Source organism: Denticeps clupeoides, chromosome 12, assembly GCF_900700375.1.
Source record: "Denticeps clupeoides chromosome 12, fDenClu1.1, whole genome shotgun sequence".
Taxonomy (NCBI): Eukaryota; Metazoa; Chordata; class Actinopteri; order Clupeiformes; family Denticipitidae; genus Denticeps; species Denticeps clupeoides.
This window is the reverse complement of record NC_041718.1, coordinates 15652053-15673655: the sequence shown is the minus strand read 5'-3', so window position 1 is coordinate 15673655 and position 21603 is coordinate 15652053. Positions and strand designations below refer to the sequence as shown.

At 44.0% G+C, this 21603-nt stretch overlaps 2 protein-coding genes across 6 annotated transcripts in view; both read right to left on the bottom strand.

Annotated features, from left to right (window-relative positions):
* The window catches only part of atg7 (ATG7 autophagy related 7 homolog (S. cerevisiae)), a 44560-nt gene extending 31574 nt beyond the window's left edge, over positions 1-12986 (bottom strand). The window contains exons 1-15 of one of the 5 annotated variants that reach the window (XM_028997968.1): positions 12347-12986; positions 11734-11908; positions 11378-11432; positions 11075-11192; positions 10789-10866; positions 10569-10685; positions 10265-10411; positions 10058-10146; positions 9366-9487; positions 8741-8831; positions 8475-8619; positions 6948-7106; positions 4498-4692; positions 2379-2612; positions 1921-2036 (exon numbers count right to left, since the gene is read on the bottom strand). In XM_028997968.1, coding sequence (XP_028853801.1) covers positions 1921-2036; positions 2379-2612; positions 4498-4692; positions 6948-7106; positions 8475-8619; positions 8741-8831; positions 9366-9487; positions 10058-10146; positions 10265-10411; positions 10569-10685; positions 10789-10866; positions 11075-11192; positions 11378-11432; positions 11734-11875 — 1808 coding nt within the window. In that variant the 5' untranslated portion in view covers positions 11876-11908; positions 12347-12986. The other 4 variants (XM_028997969.1, XM_028997970.1, XM_028997971.1 and 1 more) reach the window with 4 other exon arrangements.
* A 750-nt stretch (positions 12987-13736) lies between these two features.
* hrh1 (histamine receptor H1) lies at positions 13737-16923 on the bottom strand. The gene is made up of 2 exons (XM_028999198.1): positions 16877-16923; positions 13737-15736 (listed from the first exon to the last, which is right to left on the bottom strand). Exon 2 carries the CDS (start codon positions 15696-15698, stop codon positions 14145-14147), a length of 1554 nt encoding a protein of 517 aa, XP_028855031.1. The 5' UTR covers positions 15699-15736; positions 16877-16923; the 3' UTR covers positions 13737-14144.
* Between the last annotated feature and the right edge of the window lie 4680 nt (positions 16924-21603).

Genomic DNA, 21603 nt, shown 5'->3' with positions numbered 1-21603 from the left:
TTGTTTGCAATTATTACCTTCCTGTTCAGTGAGGTCTCTGTCATTTGCAGAACTCTCAGGACACACAAAATTAATAACGTTTTTGACCACAAACAACGTAACTAACCACAATCCATGCAATCTCATTATTCCCCATTGATCCTTCATTAGCCATGTTCACCCCAGCTACTGACTGAGAGACAGCCGCTCTGCAGAGCCTACACGGCACCAGAAAATAAACTGCTTCTTGACTACTTCAAACCCAGTCATGAATTACAACTTGCTCTCGTGATCCAGGAGAATTAAAAGTAACCGTGCATTCTTCTTCTTTCCATTAAGGGTGGCCAAAATATTGTGCAAGAGCCCAGGAGGAGGCTCTAATGGAGGAGGAGCAATAATGAGTCAAAAAAAAAAAAAACGAAAGAACAATACATAAGAAAACAACAGGGCAGTTTTACTTCATCTGTGGTGAAGGAGTGAACATAAACGCATCTACTGAGGAGTAGATCATCAATTAGAAGCTCCTCAGCCATCAAACAAATCCATTCATGCTGCTCAGTGCTGCATTCAATGGTTTATTCAAATGCGACCTAATAAAATGCATCACGTGTGTCCTAATGTTTCTGAATCCATTTGTTTATCAGCGAACACCTAACGCTGAGCTTCTGTTTCTCCACGATGAATTATTTAGCATCAGTTTATTAGCACTGATAATCAAATGTGCTTGTGCCCATAATGAGGGGTACACACAAACAGCACTTCAAAAGGGTCAGAAATGTTAAGCTTAAGGTTTATTTCTGCATTATTATTTCATTGTGTATTTTGTCCTAATGGTTTTAATTAGCTTTATTTAATGGCCACAAGGAACCAAAAAAAAGGGATACAGAAATAAAGCAGAATTTTTATTTTTTTTTATTCTGTTGGTTCCAGGGCTCCAGAAGGAAACTTCTGTCGCTGTTGTCTTAAACAGTGTTCAAGATACTAATACAGCAATTCAGGATGTATTACAGAACGGGGGAAGACGGCACAAAACTGGAGCTCTTCCGCGTTGCCATGCTTTCCCGACTTTGGCGCTCATTGTCCCCAAGCCTTTATCCTCCCTCTGCAGAGCCCCCTATAATAGCCTAATGGATCTAAAGAGACTCTCGAAGAGATTTCAGCCCTATCTGGGGCAGCAGAAGAGCCTAGTCGACATGCGCTCGCCACCATCACTGAGTGCGCACAGTAAACAGATGAAAGCGTCCACCACAGCAATTTGCAGCGTGGAGCATCACTACTGAGGCAGCATGCGGAAAAATATCATTTAAACTCCACAGAGATTGACGGTGGACAAGAATAACGGGGAATATTGTTTTCCCGCTACTGCCTGAAATTTGAAGCAAAGCACACCAGCAATTTATGGGTTATTAATCATATGCCGCGTGGGCTGACGGTTCCGCGCCGATGTCACAGCGCTTGCTTCCGGTGATTGAGCTGTCAGTCAGCGTGGGCTCGGCCCATCGAGAAAGCCCATCAACATCCATGACAGCTTCGTCTCAAAGGCGCCGGCACCTCAGAACTTCACTTAATATTCATATTCCCTATTTCATCCCAGATGACTTTTTCCCGATGTCTTCATTAGAAGAAAAGCTATTGCATTTTACATTCAGCTCTAGGAGACACTTGAAACATCTTCCTGCCAGATTTGGTGGTCGATTTGCTTTAGGTATGCTTACATTTACAGCATTCATCAGATGCCCTTACCCAGAGCGACTTACAATCAGTAGTTACAGGGACTGTCCCCCCCTGGAGACACTCAGGGTTAAGTGTCTTGCTCAGGGACACAGTGGTAGTAAGTAAGATTTGAACCTGGGTCTTCTGGTTCATAGGCGAGTGTGTTACCCACTAGGTCACTACCACCCTATGCTTGTATAGTGGTGGTAGAAAAGGACGAGTTCTTACCCCTCTGGGTGCTGCAGGATGGACACCATCAGCTCCACAGCCAAAGCTCCTGCGATCATCGCCAGCCCAGGCCGGCTCACCGTACACTGCTGGTCCAACGTCCTGTCCCGGGTCGACTGAAAATGGTCACAGGACATTCTTCTTTACTGCGAAATTAGCTGATGTTCATTATTATGTGCTTAAAAAATATATTTTCTTTAGTACCTTCATTTTAAACCTAAAGTCCAATTCCACATATTTGAGGTACAAACGGCTCTTCCAGACAAAGGTGTTATTGTTCATTTAACATGAGAATAGCCGCCACTCCATTAATTCATTTCATTTGCACTCTATATTCACCAAGCTTTAATTAATCTTAATGAACCACGTTCACAACATAAATATTTAGGCCACTATACACGTTCAAAGGCAGAGGGCCCTTCAAGGTTGGCCGTCACCACCAAAGCCTAGGAACTCACGTCTCCGGGGGCGACCACATCATTGCAGAAGTAGCAGCCCAGCCGGTGGCCTGGTATGTTAGAGAACAGAGAGGCTCCCGGCACTGAAGGCCCCGCGGGGGTTGAGGAAGAAGACGAGGCAGAGGTGCAGGAGGAAGAGGAGGCGCTGGAGTCGCCCGACTCGCCTCTGGCTCTCTTCAAGCCGTGCCTCATCACAACAAAGGTGTCAAAGCCCAGGGCAGCATTCACTATGAGCTGGGGGAGAACAGGGGGTAGAAACTCCTTTTAAAAGTGAATGGTCCAACATTCATGTGTTGCTATTCTTCCTGGAACACCAGAAGGAGGGTTCATTTTCACAACAAAGATCTTACCCTACACCAAAAATCGTTAATATAGAAAGCGGCAGAATTAGCACGTCCCAGATTTTGTCATTTTCAGATAATTTACACGTTCCCGGCGTGGTTTTGCAAAACCCAAGGTTTCATCTGACAAATCTGCTTTTCTGCTGTGCATCAGTGGAAAACTGGATCAGAGTGTTTAAATAAAACCATGAAAAATTGCTTCAAATTATGTGGTCATGATCTTCCCTGCGGTATGATTCAATGCTTTCAACTGACTGGGCATTGGGAGGTATTTGTCTTCATCCTCTAGCTGTCCTTGTTCAAAAGTGGGTCTGGCTGAGTAAGGGTCCTGAAACAGAATTACACTCTTTGATGGAGATTTGTCATGAAAGGTGGTACTGACATCCAGAGGCGCTGCCTGCCACCAGTCCCAAACCAGTGGGCAGCCCAGTGGGGGCTGACACTCATCAAACTCTTGCAATGCCAACGTGACGAATGCTGGTATGAAGATGTTTGCAGTATATAGCAGAAACCAATCCATGGTCCAACACCCTGTGAAGAACAGAGTCCTCCTTGTACAACCCCTAAGGGGTCTTGAATGCTTTTAAATTTTCACATGCTTTTTTGTCATGCTGACTAGAATCATGATGTACAATCACACTCTCTCAGATCCTTACACTTGTCAATTTCCTGTATGTTAATGACTTAAGCCCGACTTAATGTACCTTGTAAAATGTCCACACCGCCTGTTATAATGTTGTAATGTTATGGCTGATTGGGTAACAATATTCTGACTGGTGGTGACATGTTTTTGGCCAATCCTACCAGTTTGTTCATAAAACCAAAGTTCCGGGAAATCTGCTTCAAACTAAATGACAGAGTCCCTTCTGTCTCTGTGCCCATAACACACACCAAGTTACGCCCTAACATGTCCTGGCCTTGGATACAAATGGCCTTCAAATGTCAGGGCCATAAACATCAGGCCTGTGAGGTTCACAATTAAACACACACACAAAAAAGATTTGTTTCCTGTATGGCTCTAATCCAATCGGAGAAATTCATTCCACTGCCATTATCTCACAGCCATATTTCTCCGTTAGCTGGTTAGCTCGTAAGTTATGGTTATATAATAAGAAGTGAGGTAAAGAACATTCCTCGTAATTGTTTTGACCTGAATTATTTAGTTAATTGTGGATTGTGATGAAGACCAGAGAACAGGGAACCGTGTACCGTGAGCTGAAATTTGTAAATTGGATCGAATCGAATTGTTACAGCCCTCACAGCCAAAACAGAGGGTTATGAAATATGACTAATTTGTGGGGGTTTTTTTTGAGAAATTGACATTTTTTGGTGTTTTTTTTTAGTTTTGTTGCTTACATCCACTCTGGCAGTTGAGTTAAGCAGTTTCATTTCCGCACCTAATAAGAGCCCGTTTGACGGGCTTCCACGACGGTTGTATGCTCCAGATAGACAAATGTCATTTTAAAAGCTGACGCTGAACTAGGAAATGTCCCGCTCCTCCATAAATACTCAACGTGTAGGCGGGTCTGTTTATGTGGAGCCTCCCGACCCCATAAAACCCACGCAGCGGAGTAATTGTTATGATAAGCTAAAGACGCGGTAAATATTTCGCTGCTCCCGGGGCAATAGTCTTAAGCATGGCTCAGAGTTTCACTTCTATTATATACAGTGCTTTCAAGTTCCATTCCGACGTAATCAAGTTCACTGTAGGAAAGCAGAGACCTTGTTTACTCCAGGCGCCCGGAGGAGGCAGAAGAACAGGAGAGGCCGGTTATCACCTTGCGCTGGCTGGCAGCAATGACGGTGGGCAACCAGCGGCTCTCTCTGGTGTCCATCAGCAGGAAGACCACATCATGGGAGGAAATGAGGGCTTCCAGCTGCTCCACATCCTTCCGCGCCTGCCCGAGAGTTACCTCCGAGAAGTTCACTGGGTGGCCCGGCATGGGGATGCTCATGTTGAAGCCCTCTGCGTTCTGTTCAACACGTTTAGAAACAGATGGGAGTGGAAAGCACCACAACAGGAGATAAATAAATCATAAACGGCAATGTTCAATAATTAAGCGAGCTGCCTAACGTGGACAAACCCATCCCCTCATTCATTTGCTGCACTAATTCCATTTTAAAGCCAAGGACGTTCCAGGAAATCGCTTCGCAACAGTGAGCTGGGCTTTAATATTTGTTGATACCCTCCAGTCACTCGTCAGACTGGACAATGATTAATATCTGTGTTGTGATGTGGTACCCTTTTGCTTCGATGGGCAGAGTAACTGATGCCAACTGGGCCCAGCGCTGAGCAAACTCCACCTCGCTTGGGCACATGCACTCAAATCAGTCACGCCTGTGAGCCGTTCGGCTAAGAGATCCTGGTGCTGGCGGTGCATGGGTTTAATAACAGCGTTCTAGAAGGAGAGCAGTAATTACTCCTGATCCCTTCTCCCTCACTCATCGCTGCTTTCCTTCTATTTCTATGGCGCCGGCGTCGGCTAATTGGCCCGAATCTTGGTGCGGCTGTGCAGGTAGAGGAGCAGCGCTCATTAGTTCAGTCGATAAAGACCCAAGAAAATGAATAAATAATGGCTGCCCCCATACGCCACCTAGTCTCGAAGGCTAATTTCATCACAGTGACTGGCCAGAGTGCCAGCAGCCAGGGGGTAAACACACGAGGAGAAGGAGGTGGTGGGTGCAGAAGCCGTATAAACATCCACTGACTCGTGCACAGCGTGTCCTCCAATCCCACCCTTAATCGCTACCCCGCCTGCGCTTATTACGAGCAAGGAAGCAAACAGCCAAGAAATTCTTAGATAACACGGATGGGGCATATATAATCATCTATATCATGGAGTACAATGTAACCAGGGTGAGGGTAAAGTGCAAAATTGTGACAACTGTGCGCTCATATGTTCATGGAAATTATCAAAATAACTTTTAAATTAATGATTATTTGGACTTGTTTAAATAAAATGACCCCCATAAGCACGAAGAAAACCTTCCATCATCTTTACTCCTATTACAAATTAAACTGAATAGGCCACACACATGAACATCTACCTAATTTCCATCTGTGAACTGAACTTTCATTTTGTGGGAGAGCAAAAGGACTCCGTAATAAGAGCAAACCCTGTTGACAGATTTGCCCCAGGACCACTTAATTTCCTGCTCTCACACAAACTAAGGGCCTAGGGGCTATACTTCAACGTGTCAAAATGTCACGGTCTCGTCAAGAACCTTTAGGGAATTAATACAAGTAAAAAAAGAAGAAGCTGGTTTGCCTCTGTATTACTCAATTCATTTCTGCAGATAATGTTAAGAGTTGTACATCAAATACAAGCTGAATACTGAGTCCTAGTTTATTCATAGACTGGACAGTGTCCTTTCACAACACTCAGGTGAAGTGGAGATGTGAAAAGACAATTGAAGGACAGCAATTTGTGAAACGAACTGAAGCCTCAATTTCAGCACTCAAGAGAATAATGACTCTTGCAGCCTTGCATACAATAGCTATATGTGTGTAGGAGGGAAAACTAAGCTAAAAGCACAGACACCTATGGCAGAAATTTTTACTTTGAATGACATGTAACCTTTGAAAAAGTATGCTGGTTCCCTTAAAATAGGTGCTTTTCACATTTAAATAAGTTTGCATGCCATACTTTTCTTTATTGTACAGTCAGTGCTGAGATGAACCACGTCTATCAAATAACCTTTAATATACTTATAGTACACTCATATTCTTGTGTGGAAAAATATGAAAATGTGGTCAGAAATCCTTAAATTGCTAATTACAATGATTGTATGACAATTATTATTGTTCTTACAGTGCATGCAATTACTGGAACCAACTTCCCTGGTACAAGTTCCTCCTCTTTCAAAAACACAATGCCATTATAGTGTGTTTTGCAATCAAAACGAAAAAAGGACGCTATCTTAATAGAGCAGCATTTTAACAAGCCACTTGAGAGGAGACCATGCAGGAAAATGTTTTTAGCTTTAATGGGGCATGCTGGGAGGTTTCCTGTTATGCTGGGAGGTTTCCTGTTATCTTGAGTCATTTTTAGTCACAGTCCTCAGGTTTCTTCAAGTAAGTTTCTCACATTTATTTGGTGATCTTGATAATGAAAACAAACATCAAAAGCATCTTCAAAAAGTCCATGATCAAAGAAAAAAAATCAATAGCATTTATAATCATATTACAAGAAAATACACATGAAGGTGGATTAAAACCAGCACTTACCACACCAGGAAAGATCTTTCTCATTCTCTCCACAGCAGCAAGGGCCTTGGACTTCCCTCCAGTTAAACAGTCCTCAAATTCATAGAGAGGCTGGCGAACCGGGTTGGAGTAGGAGATCTTAGCATTGTCCACAAAGGTGATGTGCCGGACGCCCCAACCCTTTATCAAAAAAAAAAAAAAAAAAATGATAAAGAAGCACTATGTTGGAGCCAGTAACTGTGATAACTGTATCTTTCAATATTAGTCTATGGAGCTGGGAATATGAATATGCCTTTTTCTTTTTTGTTTGTGCACACAGGAAGAAGTAGGGTAATTATTCGGTACTGGGTGCCTCAAGGTTCTGTTTTAGGACCACTATAATTCCTAATTTGCATGCATGAAACTGTATTTGCAAATAATGATGTAGCTGTAGAGAACAGAATTACTGACAGAAATCATACCTGACTAACTCAACAAGCAGGGGACAAAATGCTTCTAATTCACATCCACAGAAGTGTGCTGATTGTAACTGACCATGTGCAAAACCAACAACTGGTCCATTAGGCCACAATCTTTGAATTGTTCATGCCTCTCCAGAACATGGCTGACTTATTCTTTTCATTTATGAATTTCAAGTGTCACCAGAAGAACACAGCATGTAAAATCTCTCAGACACAAGTGAGACTCTATGGGGGCTCATTAATGCCAAAAGTCACTGTGGTGGTGATGGGTTTATCATCTCTTGAGTGAATAAGTCACCTTCCATGAGGTGCTAGGGTAGAGATGTGAATCACAGCTGAGCTTCAATCCTCCTCTGTAACCACAGACATTTGTTAGCCTTACTTTGTCCAATCATATTTACCCCAAATACATAGACTAGACTGGTTCAATGGCTCAGTATTTTTAAATGAAGCATTATTTAACACTAAAATACTGCAGCAAGGCATCTAATTTGACTTTCAGCACACAATTATATTCTTAAAATAATAATATACAGTATAATATTCATCCATGTGGTCCACTTTGTTAACTTCACTTTGTCACAGATTAAGGTATTTCCCACTGTGACACATGATGCACAAGCACAGGTGCCAGCATGAATATGTGAAAGACGCTTCACTCAAGTGACAAAAACCATTGAAACCCTTTCATGTAATAATCATGCAGATAATTACTAAATATAGCACAATGAACTGCTAAGATGTATCACACAATATGCACAACAGTAATATAATGATATAGTATGCCTGCAGGTCAAGTACATAAATTGTATATAATCTGTAATTAGAATTGCATATATTAAAACATAAACCGTGTATCTATCTTAATTGAATTATAGTGAACAATAGTAGACTGAGCTGTTACTTTATTCTGTAAATGTTGGAAAAAGAAATATGAATTAGTGAAGAGTGTGACCATTGGGGTTGTTTAAAAACCCTTAAGTCTGAGTAAAACACTTGGAACAACATAAGCAATAGGCTTCAAATAGCAACAACTACAGAAAATTAAATGTAAGTGCATTGAGTGCACTTACGTATAAGAACGTACCATGAGTGTCCTGGCCACATTACAACCCAAGGTTCCAGCTCCCAGTAAAAGACACTTTGTAGAAACAACCCTTTCAAGGTCAAGAGATGGGACCAGTCTCCACCGCATCAGCTTCAAATTTAGGTCTACTGATGACTCTGCCAACCTTAGCACAGACACACCAGAGTTCACTAACAAGACGGTAATGATATGTTTTGAACTGACTGACTGAATGCACCAAAGGAAACACTCAAAATTCTGTTGGACAGAAATGAAGAAATTATTACCTTTTGGGGTCCATACATTCACTGAGATTGACACTTCTAGGACCCATTGCACCTTTTTGATTCTTTTCCCAGCCGACACATTTGGGACAGTCTGTTGAAAAAAAGATTATGAAATGTGAGCAACATTAAACTGCTTTTAAACGCATTGATATCCTGGAGGACGAGGGTATAAAATCGCAAAAAGAAAAAGCACACATGAACGGTGCAGATAGGATAAATATTTTCCCTTCACTAATTTGATTTTCACCATTCAACTTGGCATGTAGTATTTACAGAATTTGTTGAGCTCACCATCCACCAAGTGTAATACCACCTAGGACACTAGGACAATGAAAATAGCACTGGTTCAATTAAAATACTTCAAACACAAAAACGCACACCTACATGGGAAGTAATTATATGTCTATATTTAAGATGAAGGAAGAGCGCAGGAAAGGTTCACCCAAGAGGGGTTAATCAAATCCAACAAAAGGCCCTCCAAGATAAAAAAAAAAAAATAAAAAATCGCTCCTGAGGAGAAGCCCCCTGTATTAACCTTTAAGCAGCTTTCATCCTTTGCTCCACCACAGATAAAAGGAAGGAGATTCTGTACAGTGTCCGACCTCTGCTGACTGAGGAGCATTACCTGTGCTGCTTGAGAGGTCTGGAAGCTTGACCCGAAAGATGATGCTGTGCTGCAATGACCTGACCCCTTGGAGGGTCCTGTCTCTAAAGCACAATACCTCAACAGTGTTCAGCTGGGCACCCCTGAAATACAGATACTGTGTCTGAATTTCATATATATATATATATATATATATATATATATATATATATATATACATACACACACACACACACACACACACACACACACACACACACACACACACACACACACACACACACACACACAAATCTATGTCTAATCTGAGGAACAGACATTCTTAATTTGTTTCCTTTCAGTTAAAATAGTCAATGCATATCTGTATGGTGGTTAAAGTGAAATTATGAACAGAGACTGATCAAGATGTTGAGGCACATAGCAATGTTAAATTTAACTCAACTTCAGGACATGGGACAGTAATGTCATCAGAACGTCACGATATGAACAAAATGCATTATGCATTGTTGGTTTTTGTTCTATAGCTAGGCTATTATTAGCCAAGGCAGGAAAATATATGTACTTGAAGCTTGAAGCCTGGATTCACTGGCTCTTTAAAAAATGCCATCACAAGTAAAAAAAAAAAAAATAAAAAATCCAGGAAGAATGAAGTGAGCACTTGCAGATTAATTCCTGCTCTTGGGAGTGTGTTGACATGCATCTTACAAATTTACCATTTGTTGGCGATGAGAATAAGCAGATTTCGGAGCGGCCAGCCTGGATGCTGTGGTAGGGTGCAGGGGTCATAAACTCCCACAGTCACCTATCATATCAATTGCAGACACGAGGCAAACATTCAACAAGCATCATATCTGTGGCAATAATAAATTCTAAAAAAATAAATCAACAAATTAGCCACCTTCAGAGGAGTGCTGCCTTACCGTTTTTTGACTTGCAAAAAACGTCTTCCAATCATGAAGTGGAGCCACTTCCACACACTCCTCTGAGTATTTTGTCAGGAAGTAAGGGACGGCCGTGGTCTTGCTTACGATGCAAAGATTATCATAGGCCACTTGGAGAGCAGATATCTGTGCAGAGAGGCCCAATGAAAGCTATTAATTTGGATTACGGAGTAAAAATAAAACTCTAAAGAACGGAGGAGGAATAACTGCACAGGACAGAATTTGCTTCATTATTAAAAGTGCCGATGATGCCTACATGGCATGTATCCAGACTTAGTGTTACCTGCTTTGGAGAAAACTTCTGTTCTAGGACCAGCGGTTCCTCGACTATCTGAATGCCCTCAGTGAAACATAGCGCCGGGAAGCAGAACCAGTAATAGAAATGGTATTTCTTCAGATCCTGAAACAAAAGTAAACGAAGCAAAACGACGGTAATAAAAATGTCACGGTTTTAGGAAAACGATTCCACATTCAAGTAACGTATATTACAAAAGTGAACATACTGCAAATGTCAGCAAAATGAATTTGTTGAGGGTGGATGGGTTTTGCAAGCAAGCGCCCGACTGGATGGCTTCCCATATCTGTAACAATAAACAGAAAAAAAATGGTTTTCATTTCAATCACAACAGCGACGGAACTGGAACGGTGTACTGGACTCGGCTCGATTAATCCACCGAGGCATAAACATTTTTTTCGGACAAAAACGGAGACACTGCATCCACAGAGACAAAGAATTAGCTAAGCAAACGTTCTTCCACGTGCTTGCCAGTTCTTGCCACGGCCTTTTACCTCCTTGGCCTGTTTATCCAGAAGGGCTTTCTTATCAGTGGACTTGAAGGCTTCCAGCGTGTTGGTGTTGTAGAGGGTGCCCATGGCCGGACAGCAGCGGGCTGGAGTGGGACCATCACTGTGGAGAGGAAGGTGGGGGGGAAGTTCTAATTCTCCATCGGAACTCCCGGAGTGTAAACAGCACACAGCGGAGCAACGTATTTAGAAATCCAAACACACAGATCAAAATGTGTCATGGCATGTTAATATTTAGCTTTTTAGCCTTTCCATTATCTTCCATTCGGAGATCATTCTAACACTCACGTTTCAAAGGCGCTGAACTCGAGGGTCAGGCGTGTCGGGAGGCCGGCAGGATCCCCTGCGATGTATACAAATCTTTGGGTTTTTCTTCAAAACATCTCCCTTCGAGTCAGTCGACACACTCAACATGTTCTCACAGTTAAAGACATCTGGGCAATAAAGCCAAGGCGAACGTCTAAATATGACGTCACGTCAAGAACTATTATAAACAGCACAGACTTGGATACTTTTAGAACGTCCCTACAGTGAAGTCAGGCAAGTCTTCCCAAGGTGCTATAAAAAAAATTCTGTACATTACAGAATTATTATGTGCTCCCAAATTCAAAACAATAACTGGACCATGCATAGATCATGCTTACCATTATAGTAGTAACCCTTGATGCTCTTGGGACTTTCATCCAGGCGATAGTCATTCAGCTTCTTTTGGGTGAGCTGATGCCAGAAGCCTGCCTCCAGAGCACTGCTGAAGGGAGCAAACTGCAGCTTCTGAGCATCCGCCATCCTCACTGCAGCTTCAGATTTGAGACAATAAGTCTGTTGAAGGGCATTTTTAGTTAACTTGTTCATTCAAAACAAGTGTGTACTAATAACCACATAACAAGTATAACACGTTAAGAAAATACTGCTTCCCTTCGTGGATTTAATGTGAAAAGTCATCACAACACGATCAGAATGGTTATTTATTAACCTTTGAGAGTAAAATTGGCAGGAACCTGTACTATGAACGTAGCAGAGCCGAAACTATATGCCTGCCTGTCATGGTTTGGAGTGTCGCGCATAAGCATCATATGACAGCACTGACCTAGTGATCAACTTATGCCTGTTATATTGCATTCAGGCCATAATTCAGGAGAATTAAAGAGAACCGCACGTTCCGTGCGACCGATTCGCAAGGAATCCCACGGGCGCCTGGGCGATCGCCTAAAAGTATTTCGGCAGAAGAGCAAAATTCTCACGGCAGCCTTCACTCACCCAGCTCCGACTTCCTGGTTCCGGACACGTGACCCGCGGCTAGCCGGCTAGCCGCCAGCTAACGCAACTTTATCTCGGGAACCGTGGGGGAGCTTTTTATTATTATTATTATTAAATATTAAGAACCACGGGGAAATCGGTGATTATGGTTATGCCGGGCCGGCTACAGAGTTTGCCAGGAGACCGGAATCGAGCAAACGGAGGAAAAACGAAGCTGTAAAATGTCGCGATTCGTGCAGCGTTGCTAGCCAAGCCATTCGCTTGCGGTGATAAACGCGCCGACCGGTCGGCCGTCAGCGTCCCGGGCGGCCCCGTCGTGAGCCGGGCGTCATGGTCGCGTTGGCTTTGCGCGGCTAGCCTGCGGCCCCGTGGCCTACGGCGCCCACATCATGGAGTAAAAGACGAAAACCCAGAACATCAGCAGGAAGCAGCAGACGACGAGGCACGAGAAGACGGAGAGGACCCGATAAGCCCCGCTCCGTTTCATCTCCACCGAGAATCAAGGAGCCGTAGTGTTCAAAACATAAAGCCTGTCCGCCTTTCCGGGGTAAAAGACAAAGTTAAACCCGTGATGCGACGAGCGGGAAGACCGACACGTTGGGTGTGCAGTTTTAACACAAATAAATCATCTCCAGTTCAACTCATCGTGCAGTGATCAATATGTGGGAATTCCATCAGCCGAATGCTAATAATTTTACATGCATAATAGCCAATAGCCCTTGACTGGGAATCTTCTGTGCATAAATTGCCATTTCGACACAGTATGAATGTATAACTCGGATCCAAATGGCACAGAGAAATAAGATACAGAGCATGTATGTCTGCCTCAGATCTTTTTTTTCTTCTTCTTCTAGCAGATCGAGAGTCTCTTCTGCCATTAAATGTCAATAAACCGCAGTGACATTTAGTGTCTCTAATGAAATTCAGGACATCAGCGGCCTGTAGTGTATAAACACTTTTTACTGGCTTATTTTCATAAAAATGCAACCCTTTCCTATTTTAAATACCTAATTTACATATAACAAGTGGCATAATGAGAAATAAAAGCTTTTCACTTTTATTCAATTTACATACAGCACTGGTCTTTAAACATTTAAAATGATGGTAATAAAACGCCCCAAACACTCGAACATCCAAATCAAAAACCAAATACTATAGCTGGCCTAATTTCCTTAAAAGAGTATGACCAGAACTTACAGAGGTTCAGGGGCCATTAATGACACGTGATATTTGATCTGGTATGGCCTTAAATCGCCACCATTCAAAATAAATATGATAATGCATGCACACATTTACATATTTTTTACATTGTGTGATTCAGGTTGAGAAAAAAATAATTTCTGTCATTTTAACCACATACATGGTTACTTAATTCTTCAAGAATGTCCCGTAAATACCATTTTTGTATGGTTTTATTTAATCTGATACAGATCGTAGAAATGCAAAGCAAGCGATATACACACAGCAAAAATGTCCACCCTTACGAAGCGGTACACTGTCAACAGTCTCAGTCATTACCACTCACAGGAAACAACGTAAACGATGACAAACAAATCCCACAAACATGTTCATGGCCATTTCAAACCTATTTAGACATATTTTCTCATTGTGATACACAGGACACCACACGGTGCACACAATGAAATGCGTCCTCTGCATTTAACATATCCCTCTGGGAAGCCATTAAAGTCGCACGGGGATCAGTGCGTGGGGATGGCACCTTGGCACCCTCAACACTTCAGTTACAAGTCCCCTTCCTTACCCACTAGGCCCCTGCCGGTGCTCACTTGAGGACCCCTTATGTGTCGATGTGAAATATTTGCTTGAATACTCGTTTAAAGTTCTCATTGCACAGGGGATATATGAAAGGGTTTAGAGTTGAGTTGAAGTACCCCAGCCAGATGGTGATCATGTGCAGGTCGTGGTGGACACAGGTCTTGCAGAAAGCCATTACCATAAAGGTGATGAAGTAAGGGATCCAGCACAGCATGAATCCGGCGATGATGAAGCCCAGTTGCCGGGCCGCTTTCCGCTCCTTGTGGATACGCAGGTTCTGCACACACTGCCTGGACTGCTCGCAGAACTTCTGCCAGGTGTGTTTCAGCGTGGGAGGGTTCGAGTTGTCCGGCCTGGGGCTCTCGCCTTCGCCCCCTGAATCGCCGTTCAGCGCTTTTGTCAGCTCGCAGACGCCAGCCACCGAGTTCGGCACGATGGCTGTGCAGTCATTAACCGGCACCAGGATTTTCGTCTTGGCCTCTTCCGCAGGCTGGGCAAAGTTTATGGGCAGCGAGGACAGCCTCAGCGGGCTCCCCGTCCCCGAGTCCCCGTCTGGGCTGGAGCAGAAGCTCTTTTCGGCGGCCTCCCTCGCTCCTCTGTTAATGTACTTTGTGACGTTAAAAAGCGAGGCCTTGTGGGTGAACCGGCTCGTCCTGCTCTCAGCCCAGGGATCTTTGCCCTGCTCTTTGTTGGCCTCGCGTGGATCATACTGCTGCTCCAAGGTGTACTGGTCCAGGAGGGTTTCGTCGCGCATGCGAGGAGGAAGGGTTGCGTTCGCCTGCTGCGAGCCTTTGCACGAGCCCCGCCCCATTGTCTTCTCGCTGTCCACCACCCCATTGTTCTCCGAGGAATGAATGGGGCTGACGGCGCCCTCCCACTGGCGATAGTGTTCCTGCACTGCGATGAAGATGCGCGAGTAGAACCAGAGCATTAGGACCGAGGGGATGTAGAAATTCACGATCGCGGTCAAGACCTTGAACCACGTCACAAACCGGAAGTCGGTGTCGCATTTGTGCTCGAACTCAGGCTTTGGGTCAACGCGCGCAAATGAGCGCCACCCCAGGATGGGAATGATCCAAGTCATGGAGAGCAGCCACGCCCCCGAGATCATCAGGGTGGCACGACCCCGGGTGCGGTACTTCAGGTACTGGAGCGGGTGGCGCACCGAGTGGTACCGGTCCAGGCACAGGATGAACAAGCTGAAGATGGAGGCCGTGCTGGCCACGTAGTCCATGACCAGCCAGAACTGGCACAAGGTGTGACCGAGCTTCCACTCGTCCTCCAGCAGGTAGGTCAAGTTCAGTGGCATCACGGTGGCGCCCACGATGAGGTCCGCCACGGAGAGGCTCACGATGTAAAGGTTGCCCACCGTGTGCAGCGTCCTCTCCTTCTTCACGGCGTACAGGACCAGGATGTTCATGATCACGGTGAGCAGGGCGACGCAGCCCAGCAGGATTCCCAGGAACGCGCTGTTCATCTGATGCTGGAGGGAAACCGAGGCACTGGTCGGCGCTGCTCTCGGCCGAGAGCCGTTCAGGTGGCTGCCTAGTGTGACAAACACAGGTGCAGACTCCATTTAGCCAATCCAAGGTGCTGTCACATGGTGTCCTGTTGCTGAAAGAAGCGGCAAAATGCAGCAATCAGTCATATTCATTCTGCTGTCGGAGCCTCTTTCCTCAGTAAAATAAGTGGCATTTAATCTACCTTGGTCTGCCATAATGTTTTCAACGCTGAGTTGTGAATGGAAGATGAAAGAACCCGGGTTCCGTGCGTGATGTCACCGCACTGAGGATGTGCTTGCGGAAGTGCTCTTAGTCACCCGCGAAGAACGCGAACGGAAATAGATATAACTCCCCTTGCATCGCAGCATCCTTCGTCACGGAGAGGTGCAAGTGAAAACGACGTCACCCATGTCACACCACGCCGCGTCGCCGCTGCCCTCAACATACTGGCAGTTCGAGCTGCATCTGACAACGTGGAAGCAGCACACTTACCACCAGGGTATTTAATTCACCCTATTATCAAAAAACAGACCGGGTCCCGGTCACCACCTTCTATACATTCTGCTCGGGTATCACCGCTCGCCCGCTGCTCTGACCTTTCAGCGAAACCCCATTGCCTCCATACGGTCAATTCTGCTTTTCGCCCAAAAAGACATTTGAGGGTTGGTTTCCGCATGAATAAATAAAGGCTGTCGCCACTGGACTTGGCTCAGGTGCTGCACAGAATGACCTGCTCCACCAGCCGCCTTTACAAACCCTGCTGAGAGCTGGCACCAACCACCCCCCCAGCCCCTCCTGGGCATCGGCTTAATCAAACTATCTGATCCAGTAAAGGTCTTTTTTCTTACCTCTCCCCGAGAAATGCTGAAAAAATACCTGTCTTATTTAAAGCATTTGGCTAAACAAGCGTCCCACGGGAGACAACTGGAGACAAATGAGGGAAATTGGTCCTGATGCGGCGCATGATGCCTGATGCCACCTGTGGAATAGGAGCGGACAACTTTCTCCTCCTCTATTACGGAGCAGTAAGATGCACCATCGGGCTACCGAACGCAGGGTCAATGATAAAAAAAAAAAATCTAATAAGTTTCATGAAAAAAAGAAAAAACACTTAAAACGGCCATGGTGTTCCTCCCTCAGTCGGTCTTCCGTAAACGTCCAATGAGCAAAACAGTTTATATATATATATATATAGGATGTATAGAATGTATGTGTATGCAATTTTTTTGTAAGCGAAGAAATGAGAACTTACTGTAAAGCCGCCGAGCGCACAGCGCGCGTCGCCGCCGTCGGAAGCGCGAGTGAGGCGCGAGCACGCGCGCGCACGCGCGCACGCCCGCCCGGCGCGCGCCCGCCCGCCCGCCCAGCCTCGTTATTCCACCCGCTTTAATAACGCACGCTCACCCCCTTCTCTCCTTCTCCACCCTCTTGTGCTGGAGCGTAATGGAGTGGTCGGGGGCTCTGGTTGCTGACGTTGTGCCGGCAAGGGCTCTCATCGTGAAAATTCATGTTTCCGACCAATTTCCGTCGGGCTTCTCCGAGAAATTCAACACTGTGACCCGGTCCCCATGCGCAGCCCCTTAATCCAGGGGAAGGTTGGGACCTTACGGTTCTCGGCTCTAGTCACCAGGCCACCTTGGGGAGGAACCCGGAGATCCTGGAGGAGACTCGACCCAGCACGGGGAGAGCATGCAGGAGCCTTGCTCACTCCAGCACACAATAAGCTCCCTGCTTTCTGTGATGTTGTGATGTGCTGACATTTAGTCTGGAATGCCGTGTTTCTTTATACCACTGCTAATTGCGACCTTGCATTTTAATTCCTTTTGCTGGGGGAATTCTGATGCTCCTCGTTAAAACGTCATTCTGTCTTTTTTGTGCTTTGTGTTTCTATAGAATCAAATTGATTTGTTTGAATGCTAATTACTGTGAGGGCTTTGTAATATGACTGAAACGCCTCCATTGTATTGGGATGCCATTATTTTTGCCATTTTTTTTTTGCGCAGGATTTTTCAATATTGTGATACATTTCAATATTGTTGTAATTTTCACTGTGACCAAACATTTAAGGTACAGCACTGATACTGAATAATCATTGAGTCATGATTGATTTATGGCACAGGTTAAACATTAACGCCACCCGATTACTTTAATATTGATTTGAAAGTCTGAAGGCAGAAATAAATGCAGGTGGGTAGCCTAGTAGCTTAGTGGGTAACACACTACCATTGTGTCCCTGAGCAAGACACTTAACCCTAAGTTTCTCCTGGCGGGGACTGTCCCTGTCACTACTGATTGTAAGTCGCTCTGGATAAGGGCGTCTGATAAATGCTGTAAATGTAAAATGTGAAATTCTGAAAAAAATTGCCGGTAGCAGTCTATCTTGCTAGTCATGATAAAGTGAAGTGATTGTCACTTGTGACACACAGCAGCACAGCACACGGTGCACACAGTGAAATGTGTCCTCTGCATTTAACCCATCACCCCGAGTGAGCAGTGGGCAGCCATGACAGGCGCCCGGGGAGCAGTGTGTGGGGACGGTGCTTTGCTCAGTGGCACCTTGGCGGATCGGGATTCGAACCTTCTGATTACGGGGCCACTTCCTTTATAGGCCCTTCCATTATAGGCTTCTGATTCCGTGTATCCATGTTGTAGTGAGTAGCAGGAGCACACTGCTCCCCGGGCACCTGTCATGGCTGCCCACTGCTCACCAAGGGTGATGGTTAAAATCATGCCTTCCATTCCTCCACAGTGTGTTTATCTGTAATATTGCCTGAAATAATGCACAGCTTATTGATGAAAGTAACACTCCTTTGGTTCCATAGGGGTTTATTTACACCTGCAGTTCACTACTCTGTGCTCATGTCTTCATTAAAGCAGCTTTATTCAAAGGAGCTGTCAGAGGGTAGCAGATGGTTTCTGAACTCCTGTATTATGCAGATGGAATGAGTGCATGATTGCCGATGCTCTCAGACTGTGAAATGTGCACCTTGTTCTCTGTCACTCATCTTTATTGGGCTTTGGTCGCATTATGCAATTGGAAATTGCATATTTGTTCATGGAAATAATTGGTCTATTGTTTGTTTGACTGGTTTCCGCAAGCTGCAGTGGTCTGTTCGGTAGAAGGAAGCACTGCACGTCCGCCACAACACACTTCTGGCACAGTCAGACACCGGGCGCAGTGTGATTATCTCAGCATTATTTGACCCAGTCCTGGCTTTCAGGCCTCTGCCCTCCCGCTTCTCAATTGTTAGGGGCATTGCACTTTGGCTTTGACTTTTCTTCAAGGAACGCGAGAGGGAACTGAGCTCCAGTAACAATGCTTTCCTGGAATACAGGACTCCCTGTGGAGTCCTTCTGTCACTCCCACCCTAAAACAGTACAAAAACGCGTGGCAGTAAATGGCACGTTGTAAAACGAGGGCCAGTGTCTAGACAAATTATTGATTTTAGCCTGTTTGAACACCTCATCTGGGTCATAAAAGGGAATATTTAACATCCGTGTTTTCTGTTTCTCATGTGTTCCACAGAAGCCCCCTTAGGGAAGGGCAAAATGTTTTAACATCTATGCCCCCTCCAACAAACTTGAACAGCGCAGACTTCAGAATCTGCAGAAATGCACTGCCATAGAGGGGGCAGGAACGTATTTGACAAGAACATTATTTAAATGTGTTCATCGCTCCCTGCTGTTTCTTTTTTTTTAATTCCAGCATTGTAAATTCAAATCTTCCCAGCATCGTCTGCCATGGCAGTGCATTCAGAGCGGTGAATGTCTGTTGAGACTGAATACTGTAGTGAAGCACAGGCGAATGCTGTGCTTTTGTGCGGATAACAAGGGTTTCTTGAACGCACTCTATGAAATATTGCATTTAATAGACTTTATGTCTGGGCTTTCAAATGTACAATGCATGATGAACAAAACTGAGGGTCATTTAGAAATAGCCTCAGTTTTGATGGAAAACAATCAGTTTTGATAGAAAATCCCGTCACGGCCTTGTTCATATTGTAACAGCAGCTGGAAATGACCTTGAATGAATGGAGCTTTGGAATGGAACTTGATCAGCAACAACAAGTCTTGTGTTCCAACGGAATTATGCCACGTTCACTAATGCAAGTCTTTCATTTGACTGATTATTAGAAAACCCTTTTGCTATGATCTCGGTAGAGCTGAAAACTAAAAATAAAATGGGCCAAATTCAGACTAGTTGAGAATGGGATGCTTCAGCAAATGTGGGGCAATTGTTATTTCTTTCCCTTATTTACATTTTCATTTATGACATTTAGCAGATGCCCAGGCTGACTTACAATCATTAGTTACAGGGACAGTCACCCTGGAGACACTCCAGGACACACTCTGGCTAGTAAGGTAGTAATGGTTCATTGGGTTTCACCCTGTGTCTTTGTGGTCATCTTGTTCACATGTGTTCACTAGGCCACTACCCGCCACACCCACAAATACAGCAGTGTATTGGTTTAATAAGTTCAACCATGATTTGGACTTTATGAATGACTAATAAATACACTTAATGTATATTTGCTTATTATTTGGACTTCCAAATGAGGGGGTGTTGTCACTGCCAGAACGTCGCTTTTTAAGCCTTCTTGTGTAAAAATTGGTGTTGAGGGCATGTTTGGTCATAAAATGTCTTAAAAATGGCATTGTACACTGGTTTTTGCAACAAAAGGCATATTTTTATGCCGTTACCTTTAAAAAAGAGATTATTGTCCCTTTTGGCTTTTGGTTTGCCGTAGTGGAAAACGTTACCAGTAAATAGGCTTTCCTTCACTGGCAAATTCACGTGGGCTTCTTTTCATATTAAGACACACCAATACCACCAGTCACTCTGGATAAGGGCGTCTGATAAATGCTGTAAATGCACGAGTTTTTCAATTGAAATGTTAATTGTAGACACTGGCTTGTGTTGAGAAGCCTTGCAGTCCGTTCTTTGTGCTGGTTACATTTGACACACATTTTGCAACGTTTGGGGGGTGTAACAGTAAACTGCACAGAATTCATTGGCTTAGCAGAATTTTTAGCTTTGCTCTAGCCTCATTGGACAGTCAGAATCAGTAACTACCTGTGAGACCCTAAAACAAGGTCTAGATTTGGATTTATGTCGAAGAACCCTGGTGTAGACTGTGAAATTGCATTGATAATGCTTTAGAATGACATTTCATAGTTCTGCCAGGACTTGTGCATTTGAACTTAGTATTCAGTGTGACACTTTTACTTCATACTGAAAGAACATGACTCATAGTGCCATGATGAGTGGGAGGAACTGGGAAAGGACAAATGTCCCCTGTTTCTAGCAATTTGCTGGAAAGCCAACATTTGCATGGGAGCCACGTGTACTAATGAAAGCCAGGGATTTGGATTTTGTCTAGGCAACACTGAGCCAAGTTGCCCATGCAAACATTCCTCCCAATTATCCTTCCTTTTACCAGGTACAGGTATAAAGTGAAACTCTGAAGATCTGATAGTCCAACTGACAGGGGAATCATGACACCTACTGGTGACAATGACAATGCGCACATATTTCATTCACAGCCAGAAAATAGTGTTTCAGGTCAATGAAATTTCATTTAATCATTCAAATCACATCATGTTTTTTTTCATGTCCTGTAAAAGGACACATTTAATCTGAAAGTTTAGTTTTTTATCAGTTTTATTTCCATAATAAATTATGTGATTAATTGACAAATGTTTTCACATAAACCTTATTAATTCTATAACATTTCTTCCCATTGTAAAACATAAATACAGTAAAACTAAATTCAGTACATGTTGTTCTGTACAGTTTTATAAACAGTAGATATATTAGACTGACTATGCTAATATAAATATTACTATGAATTTACTTACATTTAACACATTGAATATGTATTTATGTGCATGTATTTTGATGCAAGACATGTGCATAGATTCATTTAATATGTATACAAGTGTATTTCATGTATGAATTCATGTTTATGTTGCATAAGG

Bases quoted from the DNA above. Each gene is read 5' to 3' on its own strand.
- hrh1 (XM_028999198.1), bottom strand. From the start codon at position 15,698: ATGGAGTCTGCACCTGTGTTTGTCACACTAGGCAGCCACCTGAACGGC.